The following is a 12,184-nucleotide window of genomic DNA, read 5'->3' as shown; positions in this document are numbered from 1 at the left end:
CTGGGTCCACCTGTCTGAAGTGCACGGCACCCACTAAAAACTGCTCCAGGGACTTGCATACTGCTATCAGGGAGCTGGGTATGGCATTTGAGGCAGGCATAGAGGCTGGCAAAAAAGTTGTTTTTTTTTTGGGTGGGAGGGGATTGGTGACCACTGCAGGAGTAAGGGGAGGTCATCCCTGATTCCCTCCGGTGGTCATTTGGTCAGTTGGTGCTCCTTTTTGAAGCTTGGTCGTGAAAAAAAAGGGACCAAGTAAAGCCGGCGAAATGCTCGTCAAGCCTGGCTTTTTTTTCCATTATCGGGTGAAGTCGGCCATCTCATGAGCACGCCCCTGTCCTACCTTCACTACCCTACCGACACGCCCCCTTGATGCTTCGCCAGCTCCACAACGGAAAGCAGTTGGCGCCAGCCAAAATCGGCTTTCGATTATACTGATTTGGCCGGTTTCAGGAGATCGCCGGCCATCTCCCGATTTGTGTCGGAAGATGGCCGGTGATCACTTTCAAAAATGAGCTGGACTATGACATTTGCTTCTAGAAATTGACCCTTAGGATCGGATGAGATAAAAAGTCTTGAAAATATAGGTGTAATTTTGAATGTAGGAAGCTGGAGGATGATTTGTAAAATTTTGCCAGAATGCCATACGGTCCTAGAGTTTTGGAAGTGGCTAAAGATTTGATGGCCAATAAGATTTCCTCTTTTGTACTTGGTTGTTTTAATGCCTCAGCATGATGGGCAAACAAATGAGGTAGGTTAACCTTAGCCATGAAGGTGGTAATTAACATGAGTAAAAAGTAGTATAAAAGTCTTTAAAAGCCTTAAGTATGACAGTTGTGGTAGTAAGGATGGTGTTTGAATCAGATTTAATATTTGCAAAATGATGTTTAATTTGATAGTAAGAAACTAACAATTTTGCAGCTTAGTTAGCCTCAGAGCAATATACCAAGCTCTGATTGAAGGAGATAGCAGAAACCATATTAGGCAACAGGGAGTTGAATTTAAACTTAAGTGATTGCAATAGACTTTCTGGTCATACTCAATGTATAATTTAGATTCCAAAGCACGTATTTAATTTGCCAGCAATTCAGTGGTGGAGTTGAGCTTTTTCTGTTGAAAGGATGAAAAGCTAATAAAGCTTCCCCCCCCCCCCCCCCCCCCAAAGCCAAGCTTTATAAGATTCCCAAATCGTAACCCAAGAAAGGTTGGGGTTCTGATTGCGTACCAAAAAGATCAGACGCCTCATGGATGTGAGAGCTAAATGAGTCATCTAGAGCAAAGTACAATTTAATCTCCATGTGCGAGAATTAGGACGTTCCTCTGACCAATTCAGAGTACAAGAGATGGCTGGATGGTCAGAAATAGATATTTCACGAATGTTAGCTGACTGAAGCATTGGAATCAGATCTTTGGAATTAATAAAGTAGTCTAGTCTTGAATATGTATGATGTAATTACAATAGAAGGATAATCCCTTGCCATCAGATGTAATAAGTGCCACAAGTCAGACCATCTATTCAGTTGCATAAGTGAAGTTAAAGAGGTTCTCACTTTTCACTTTTAGTTTAGCAGGATGACACTTCGATGAACTGTATAATATGGGGTCAATGGAGAAATTGAAATCTACCCCAAGCAGTGTGTGAGCTTAGAGTGAAGTATTTCCAGATATATTTAATTATGAAGAAATTAGGGTTATCGCTGTTAGGCGCATAAACCGTTCTGTTTTGCAATAGCAATAAGAAACGGTATATAAAATCAATAAATGATGATGATGATAATGAATATTGTGGGTTTGCCTTGTACATCACCTTCAATACGGGACCAGCCACCTTCAGGGTCAAACAAATGAGAAGTTGAAATAAGAACAACTTCCATATGAGAGTGATAACACCATTTTCCCCTTCTTTAGCTGGAGCAGCATAACACTGACCAAGTCATCCTCTGGTGAGTTTGTTAACTTCTAGAAGGTCTAGATGGGATTCTTGCAATAAACATTCCTCCTCCTGAAGCAGCAGATCGAAACAAGGAAGGCCTTTAGCTCGTCGAGGATTTGAAGTTTCATGAATCTTAGATTATGCTCGAGTTTACTATTCTGTCAGATGTGGAGCATTATGTTTTCAGTTAAGTAGCTTTTTTGGATTTTTATTCCAAGTGCATGTTTCTGGAAAGTTTTATGATTTTTGTTTTTCTTTATTATTGTCACTATTTTGGGAGAGTTCTTAAGTATTGGACACATTGTTTAGAGTTTGTAGCTGACATAGTTTTTGATGCAGTTTTTTTTTCTCCTACGGTTGTTTCTCACTGTTGTTTTTCTGATGTCAATGGGAGCTAGTGATAGAAGTTCTTTTGGGGTTTGTTAAAAAGTCTATGACTTTCCCTGGATAGTTGAGATTTCATTTATCCTATATAATAATTTGCACCTCCAACGTTCTGTCTGGATGCCTGGGTTCGTAACACAATTCCCATTGGTCTGTCCTCGTGTCAGAACGTCATGATGTCAAAGGGCGAATCAATGAGATGAAAGCGAAACCAGCACCAGCCAGCAAAAGAACGTTGGAGGTGAGGATTAAATCGACGGAGAATCGCCCCCTCCCTCCCCCCCCGCCCTCCAAATTTCAGGCCCCCCCTCTCCTCCAAGTTCCAGGTCTGCACCCCCTCTCCTCTGAGTTCCATGGCCGCCCGCCTCCCTCCCTCTTTCTCAGTGGCAGCCTGACCTGCGTTGGCCGCTCCCTCCCTCCCCTGCGAGTTCCATGCCCCCGTCTTTGGAGTTCCACACCCCCGCGCCTCCCTCCCCCTGTCTCTCTCAGTGGTAGCCTGACCTGCATTGGTCGCTCGCTTCCTCCCCTCCCCCCCTGCGAGTTCAATGCCTTCTGTCTTCGGAGTTCCACACCCTCGCGCCTCCCTCCCCCGCCACCCGCAGGACCAGAGGCAGAGCTGAGAAGAGAAGGCATGCTGAAGCGCCGTGCGTGCTGTACTTTCACTGCTGCTGGTGTACACCAAGGTAAGAACTTTTAAATTACAGCAGGCACGCAGGAAGGCGAGGGGCAGGCGCAGGAGTGTGAGAACAGGGCGGCCAACACAGGTCGGGATGCCACTGAGAGAGAGAGAGGGAGGGAGGCGTGAGGGTGTGGAGTTCCAAAGACAGGGAGCATGGAACTTGCAGGGGAGGGGGGGAGGGAGCGGCCAATGCAGGTCGGGCTGCCACTAAGAGAGAGAGAGGGAGGCAGAGAGGTGCGGGGGTCTGTAACAAGTTTTAAATTACAGCCGGCACTTAGGAAGGCGAGGGGCAGGCAGACAGGTCGTGTTTGCACTCGGAGGGGAGAGAGAGAGAGAGAGGGAGGAAGGCGCGGGGGTCTGGAATTCGGACGAGAGGGGGGCATGGAACGGGGAGGGAGGGTCCTGGAACTCGAACGGAAGGGGAGGAGGGGTCCTGGAACTCGAAGGGGAGGGGGTACTGGAACTCGGAGGAGAGGGAGGGAGGGAGGTAGGGGGGCATGGAACTCGGAGGGGAGGGGGGTTGGAACTCGGAGGAGAGACAGGGAGGGAGGTAGGGAGGGGGGCATGGAACCTTGCTAGAGCCCGTTTCATTTCTATCAGAAACGGGCCTCTTTTACTAGTTTCTATATAATAGTAAGAGGTTCCTGCTTATGTTCTTTCCCACATGGTGTGAAAGCAAAATATTTTTGATTGTTGTGTATTCTTGTAGGAAACAAATATCTGACTTAAGCTTTTTCAAATACAAGAGGGTCTTCCTCCGTTTAATAGGGTGTGAGATGCCTTTTACATTTAAAGATGAGAGATGAATCTTCATCATTTTACAAAGATGTATGACTCATTATTCTACGTAGCATGCTGACACAATGAAAACTTGTTTATAATTTTAAGAAAGAGAACCCATGCTAAAACAACTAGAGAACAGCAATATAGATGAACAAGGAACAACATAATTACCAGGTTCACATGCTGGGATCCAGCAGGAACAGGAAGAAAAACTCCATCAGCAGAGATAAAATATTGAAGAGTTTAGTCAGTCAATTTGTAGAAACTGTGTATTAAAAATTGTAGTGGAGACAACATGTCATGCATGCAGAACGGTCATTTAGAAATTTTTGCAGTGCTGCAGAGTCATCATAATTCTTTGTGGTGTTATGGTATGTGACCCATATTTTGGCAGCATAGAACAGACCATATTGAGCTCCCAGTGCTTTTAGCTTAGGACACTTATCTTACGTTTGTTTGCTGCAGATTGATAAATCTGGGGTGAAGAACAAATTACATCCGTTGAATTGCAAACATTTCTTTGTGTTAGCAGTTTGCAAAATTTGGAGTGATTGTGGGTAGTGAAGTAATTTCATAATAGGTCTAGGGTAATTTTTCCCTGTAATGGGCCTAGAGGGCATGCAATGAGCTCTTTCTATTTCTAGAGGAGGATCGAATTTTTTACCCAGCAGTTGGAGTAGAAATGTTTGTAGGGAAGCAATCGTATTCGTACCTTCGTACAATTCTGGAAAGCCCAATAGGCGAATATTGTTCCTTCTCATTCTGTTCGCCATGTCTTCAGTCTCATTGTGCATCAAATCTAATTTATTTAAGCAATGCGGAACATCTGCGGCCTGTGAATCAGGCACTGACATGTGCTCTTCCAGCAATTCCATTCGCCCATTTCTTTTGAAATATCTTTACTAAATCACCAACAGAGCACAGAATAAAATGCAAACCAGTACAAGGCTATGGACGCCTAGCAAAGCAAACAAAGCAATAAACAAAGTGATAATAATACTGACAAACTCCTAACCTGCAACACAAAAGTCCCCCCTCCCCCTCCTATGTATAAAACTGATTAAACACAAGACAAAAATACACAACTAAGCACCCCCACCCACTTCCCACCCGCCAAAATGGTCACCACTGTTTTGAACTGGACTCCCCCACTAAATGAAATAACACATCAGAGCTCCAAAGAATTCAAAAAGAGAGAGCGAACTCTCATCAATAACGTACTCAGGTAGGGAATCCACAACTTGAGAAATCGTTTCTTAGCTCTAAGCTCTGTAGTTTCTACAGTATGTCTCTCCATTAGTAAAGGTTCACATGCTTCTGGTTTCGCCACTGTGTGACTGTTGGAGGTGTATTCTGAATCCACTGTAATGAGAGGCAATGTTTTGCAATTTGCATAGTTTTATGGAGGAACTAAGTTGTAATCCGTGTGCCATCTACCACATTTTCCATATAGTCCAGAAAAGAGAGAAATGGTGTAGCATCCTTCCAGAATCTCCTTTCCTGCCTAATGAGGGAGAGCTGATAAAAGGAGAACACTGAGATTTCAAGGGGTGGGATAAGGGAGGGAGGTTCAAAAGGAATGTAAGAAAATGATTTTTCACTGATGGTGATCGACACATGGAACACTTGACCTTTGAAACATACTGTACTTGCCAATAGAGAATTCAATTACATTTCAAAACTATTGATGACATTCCTTTTCCATTTGCTGCAATTCTTTCCTTGTTTTTATATGGCTTTGTTTCTTCCTGCTCCGTTTGAGATTTCAACTCAAATTGAACTGACCTCATGAAGCCTTCACGTGCATCTAACATGGGGTATTTTGTCATTTACCTTGGCCAGGAACTACACCCTCAGTCCCTCCAGAACCTGATAAGCATGTACCCTACTTATGGCAAGCAGGAGTCACCCTTAGGCAATGGCTGGTACTCCCTCCCTTGCTAATGGGTTTGTAAATGTTGCCTCTGCAGAATTTCCAGTCCAGATCCTGGGAGGTAAGCCAGGATCATGAATTGGACTTGGTTCTTCTCCATATCAATACATAACACTGCTGATAAACCAAATGCAATGAATTCTTCTATGAATACACTGCATGGCCAGAGATGCTTGAAGATGATTTTGAGACTACAGAGAGAGGACACATATTATTAACAGATAGGAGACCAATTTCTCCAGAATGAAATCCAACAAACTATCCCTCATCAAGAGGAAGCTAACTGTACATCCCTCCTTCACATCCAAACTGGTTTACATCATACGAGATAAAATACATCAGTAAGGCATAACATAAAACATACTTTGAGCATCTAGTGAAACACATGTTGGGATCTTCCTGAAATATGTGCCAAGAAGAAATTTCGTTCCTGATCATTTTACTGTGATTTATTCATGGTGGGATCTATATTCAGCAGGCAGTGCTCAGTGTTTTGCTCACTGCCGTGGGTGCCATCCCCAGACGTTTAATGCCGTGTTCTATCTGGGCTTCAGCATTGAATATCAAGTTTTGTGGAGCCGGATAACAATATTCAGCACTTAACCAGCTATGGGTTACCATAAAAAAATAGGACAGCCTTTTATGTGGTCCCATTTATGTGGTTAACCTGGCTGGGCAGTGAACCAGCCAAATGCCAACTCTGCCCCCAGAAAGCCCCCAAAATAGCCAGTTTGCAGTTTGGCACTAACCCCGAACAGGCAATTAATCGGGCAGGAGTTGTTTCTGGCTGGTTAAATCGCTTTTAATACCAACCCAGACACTTTTTATTGACTCCACCAGCCTTTAGCAAGCACATGCTTTCTGTCTACTCTTTCATATATTATTGCTTATGTTGAATTTTTGTGGTTTGACTTCCCAGCGGTTACAAAACTGCTCCAGGAACACCAACCGCCCAATATTTAGCGCTATTTAACCGTTCAGAACGGATGCTGACTGGTTAAATAGCGCTTAACTGGCTATCTGCTGATATTCAGCGGGGGATAACCGGCTATCTTCTACTGAATATCTGCGGTTAGCAGTTGGCAGATAACTGGTTATATCACGCGATATAACTTGCTACCCACCGATTTCTAAACCGGTTTTGGCGGTCATATTTGGCTATTTCAAACCCTAGTATATCTTTGGCCAGTTTAAGATAACTGGCTATACTGCTTATTTCCGAAGGAGAAGGCCGGCCATCTTCCTACACAAATTGGGAGATGGCTGGCCTTCTCCTAAGGCTGCCCAAATCGGTATAATCGAAAGCCAATTTTGGCCGGCTTCAACTGCTTTCCGTCACAGGGCCAGCCAAAATTCAAGGGGGCGTGTTTGAAGTATACTGAAGGCGGGACTGGGGCGTGGTTAAGAGATGGCTGGCCTCGGCCAATAATGGAAAAAAGAAGGCCGGCTCTGACGAGCATTTGATCGACTTTACTTGGCCCTTTTTTGTTCACGACCAAGCCTTGAAAAGGTGCCCGAACTGACCAGATGACCACCGGAGGGAATCGGGGATCACCTCCCCTTACTCCCCCAGTGGTCACCAACCCCCTCCCACCCAAAAACAATTTTAAAAACATTTTTTTGCTAGACTCAAATGTCATACCCAGCTCCATCACAGCAGTATGCAGGCCCTGGAGCAGTTTTTAGTGGGTACTGCAGTGTACTTCAGGCAGGCGGACCCAGGCCCCCCCCCCCCCCACCTGTTACACTTGTGGTGGTAAATGGGAGCCCTCCAAAACCCACCACAAACCCACTGTACCCACATCTAGGTGCCCCCCGTTACCTTTTAAGGGCTATGGTAGTACAGTTGTGGGGAGTGGGTTTTTTTTGGGGGGGGGGGGTTGGGGGGCTCAGCACCCAAGGTAAGGGAGCTGTGCACCTGGGATCAATTTGTGAAGTCCACTGCAGTGCCCCCTAGGGTGCCCGGTTGGTGTCCTGGCATGTGAGGGGGACCAGTGCACTACAAATGCTGGCTCCTCCCACGACCAAATGGATTGGATTTGGCTAGGTTTGAGATGGCCGCCATTAGTTTACATTATCGGCGAAAACCAATGGCGGCCATCTCTAATGCCGGCGATCTCTAAGGGCTGCCCAATTGTTGAGATTTGGCTGGCCCCAACCGTATTATCGAAACGAAAGATGGCCGGCCATCTTGTTTTGATAATACAGTCGGGTACGCCGCTTTCCGGGGCTGTCCCTAGAGATGGCCATCCTTATAGATGGGCGCCCCCGTTCGATTATGCCCCTCCATGTCTGAATATTAACATAGCTGGTTATCCTCAGCTGAAAAACCCCTGGATATTCAATGTTGGTCACCGGGAACGGCTCGGCATTGATTATCCAGGTTCAGCGCGGACTTTCTCCCATAGTCTGAATATCAGGGCCCAAGTGAGTATTTATTGTATCTGGTTGGTCGTACCTCTCTATCAATGATCATGAAATGAATGCCTTATACACCACCAGATTTTTTTTCTTAATTAGCAGAGTTGTTTACTTGTAATGGGGGTTCTCCCTAGACCAAAATCCAAAGAAGTACAGGAATGTAAACTCTACATGAGTCCAGAAAAAGCAGAGAAGTAGAGGATAACACACTGACTTCCACATGGGGAGTGTTGATAAGAGTGTTCTTGCACCAGATGAAGACCCAACATGGGGCACTGTTTCGGAGGGTATGTCTGCCTGCCTAAGGGGTCAAAAAGAATAGCACTTGAAGCCGGAACGTATTGAGCATAGTGCCTTGTTAAAACTGCTCTGTGTGTGAGCAGAGTCAAAAATAAACAAACCACAGTTCTATTCAAAACCGTTTTGGTGCCAAAATTGCCAGTTGCAGTGGTGATTTTGGCACCAAAGCGGGCATACCCACCGAAACCTGGCCCTATGTTGGGTCTTTATCTGTTGCCTTAATAAAGAACACCCTTATCAACACTCCCTGTATGGAAGTCAGTGTGTTTATCCTCTACTCCTCTGCTTTCTCTGGTTCTCCCTAGACAGCAGGTGATGTCATACCCATTCTGGTAGAGGCATCCCTCTGCTGTTACTGAAGAAAGCAGATTATCCTTAGAAAAATTGATTTAAACCTAAATTGTGTTGCATGCAGTCTAATCCGTGTGTAACCTGAGTTCACCCTAGAATCTGGTGCATGGCTACGTTTCAAAATTAAACAGACGATACAGATTTGTAGATCACCACCACAATCTTAGCAAACAGCAAAAATAATGCACGGTTTGCTTATGAGCCTGCCTGTGGAGCATGGAGGAAAATTCTTCCCGCTTACAAAGCTACAAAGGGCACCCCTAGGATTCTGAAAATGTTTTCTTACAAACGCATGTGTTTTCTTGGTACATTACAAAAAGAAAATCATTGTTTTTGCTGCACTTGTGCCCTTTACTTACCGATTTCATCCCTGATATTTGCAAGCTCAGCCGACAGCTCTTTTTCTTTTATTCGGCCAGTCTCACTCTGCAACAACAAAGCAGGATATCAGGAATTCCAAGCTGTGCCCCATCTATTATCTTTATGTGTCACTATGCTACATTATGAAAATGGAACTTCTGATCTACCATTGTTCATTTCATCTGTTTTGGTTTTATTGAATGTTCAATTATGCAAGTCAAATTACGCTCATTTTACTATCTGGCAAAGATGGAATCATACAAATAAATTGGAGAAAGTCACACAGCATACTTTTCCTGCCTAAAGTACTACCCTTCATCTCGGTATTCACTGGTGGATGTGATATCCTGGACTGCATTCATAGGTTGAATTGTAAAGATCCTAGAAACTATGTCAAAATACTACAATAGGTTCTAATCATATTGGGAACTTTGGGCCTCATGTAATAACCCGTGAAAACGTTTGCCGGTCGGAACCCAATTTCACCAAATTTTGCTATGAGATGTACAGGAGCTGTTAGCTCATGTAAACCCCTTAGGGGCCCTTTTACTAAGCCGCGTAAGCGACTACGCAAGCCCAGTGCGTGCCAAAATGGAGTTACAGCCCGGCTACCTCGTAGCTTTTGTGGTAATTTCATTTTTGGCATGCGTCCAATAAGCGCGTCTGGAAAATAATTTTTATTTTTGGCCGTGCATATCGGACGTGCGCCAAGTGGCATTTGGCGCGCATAGGTCATTACCGCAAGGTTACCATGTGAGACTTTACCACTAGGTCAATGGCTGTCAGCAAGGTCTCAGACCCAAAATAGACGCACTTCAATTTTCATTTTGCAGCACGTTCATTTTCGAGAAAAATTAAAAAAAGGTATTTTTTGTAGGTGCACTGAAAAATGATTCGGCGCGCGCCCAAAACCCGTGTCTACACTACCATAGGCCATTTTTCAGCACACCTTAAGGACACCTTAGTTATTTGTGAAAAATTTCTCCTTTATTGCCATTGTTGTTCCCAGCTGTGGCAATGGGTGAGAATTTACAAAAAAAGTGCTGTCCCTTCACACCATGGTGGCGTGTTTTAAAGGGCAAGCGGACCAAATCAAGGGTCCCATCCAGACCTCCCCTGGGGGCCTTCTGTCCCTAGTGGACAAACAGCCTGTATATCCCCCAGCTGTGACATGGGGCATCAAGTGAATTAAGGAGCAGTCCTCATGGACCCCATGTCCTGAGGATCCAATCTCTGGTGTCTAGACTGATGTCCCACCACCCCAGCCCTGACACAAGGAATCAGTGTCTGAAGAACTGCCTCCCTATGACACCCCATCCCTTAAATAGAATCATCTGAGGGCTGGTTCCACTTCCCCATTCTTACATCCCAGCAACAGTCCAATTCACCCAAAGAGATCCAGGGAGCAATGAGGGCAGGGACAATCTCACTTGTTCCCGCCTGACAAAATGATGCCACCTTGTCCCTAGAGGCCTCACATTACTATCACTAGAAATCAGAATGACAGGTAATCCATTCTGAATAACACAGATCACAATTTTGTATCATATTATATCATTTTTAGATGGTTATTTTGATACTTTTACACTTGTCTGTCAAAACAGTATTCAGAGTGGTTTTACCACACAGCTCTATCTATCCCAAATATTTTGAGATTATTGTAAGAAGAATACCATACCTCATAGATTAGGAAAGAGAGCTACTTGGATCACAGAAATCTCTATGCATCCTACCTAGTGAACTAGACAATCTAAGGGGCCCTTTTGCCAATATGTGGTACATATTTGACCTTACCGTGTGCAAAAACTCAAACTCAGTAAGTGCAAAATATATGTGGTGAATGTAGGCAATGTGGCATCTACCCTGCTTTTAAATGCACAGACCAAACATATATCACATAGGCATCACATTAAATGCAGTGGCAGACACCAATCTAGTTGGTTTACAATAGAAACATACATAATAAAATCAATAACCCAGACAAAATTAAAACAGAAAAAAACAAATGATCGAATAAAACAACAAATAAAATAAAATTTGAGCTGTACTTCCATATCAATACATGCACATTTCAATCAAAACAAAGAATAAGTTTGAGCAAGCAAGTCTAAATAACTGTGACAGACTCAGGGGTCCTTTAACAAAGGTGCGCTGAAAAATGGCTTGTGGTAGTGTAGGCGCGGGTTTTGGGTGTGCGCCGATCCATTTTTTAGCACGCCTGTAAAAATGCCCTTTTTGTTTTTGCAGAAAATGGACATGTGGCAAAATGAAAATTGCCGCACGTCCATTTAGGGTCTCAGACCTTACCGCCAGCCATTGACCCGGCGGTAAAGATTCACGCAGTAACCGGGCGGTAATGACCTACATGCACCAAATGCCACTTGGCGCACATCCGTTATGCACAACAAAAATGAAATTACCGCCAACAGCCACGCGGTAGTCTGGCGGTAACTCCATTTTGGCACGCGTTGGGCGCATGTAGACGCTTACACGGCTTAGTAAAAGGCCTCTCAATGCATTGTAATTCAAAAGGTAAAGAGTTCCATAAGCAGGCATTCTCAATACAAAAGATAGATGAGGTAGACATCTAATCTAATTTGTTTAAAAGAAGGTATGTCACATACAGTAGCAGTTTATCTCCAGAATATAAAGAGCTGTTAGGACGGTAGATCCTAAGAGAAGAAGTAAGAGCAAGAGGAGCTCATCTTCAATGCTTTGTGTACTAAACATAGTGCTTTAAATTTTGCCCGCCATTGGACAGGCAGCCAATGAAAGTTTTTCAAAATAGTGGTAATGTGCTCAATGCTTATTGCTGTTTAATTGTTATTTCTTATCTTTTTCTCAATTTGTATAATTGCTTTTTATTGCACTGTAGCCTTACTACAGATTTATGTAAGCCACTTTGAGCCTGCAATCAGTGGGAAAAGGTGGGATATAAATGTAATAATAAATAAATAAAAATAAATAAATAAATAAATGCGAGAGAGCAGACTGCAGCATTCTTAGCTACTTAAAGTGCCCTGATCAAGTAGTTAGAAACACC

General features: G+C 43.9%; 1 protein-coding gene across 1 annotated transcript in view; it reads right to left on the bottom strand.

Annotated features, from left to right (window-relative positions):
• Nucleotides 1-12,184, bottom strand: part of MTUS2 (microtubule associated scaffold protein 2) — a 494,757-nt gene that overhangs the window by 91,317 nt on the left and 391,256 nt on the right. Inside the window, exon 7 of the mRNA XM_030202400.1 lies at nt 9,141-9,207. Coding sequence (XP_030058260.1) covers nt 9,141-9,207 — 67 coding nt within the window. The remainder of the gene's footprint in view (nt 1-9,140; nt 9,208-12,184) is intronic.

This window comes from Microcaecilia unicolor, chromosome 4 (assembly GCF_901765095.1).
Source record: "Microcaecilia unicolor chromosome 4, aMicUni1.1, whole genome shotgun sequence".
Classification (NCBI taxonomy): domain Eukaryota; kingdom Metazoa; phylum Chordata; class Amphibia; order Gymnophiona; family Siphonopidae; genus Microcaecilia; species Microcaecilia unicolor.
This window is presented reverse-complemented; position numbering and strand designations above follow the sequence as displayed.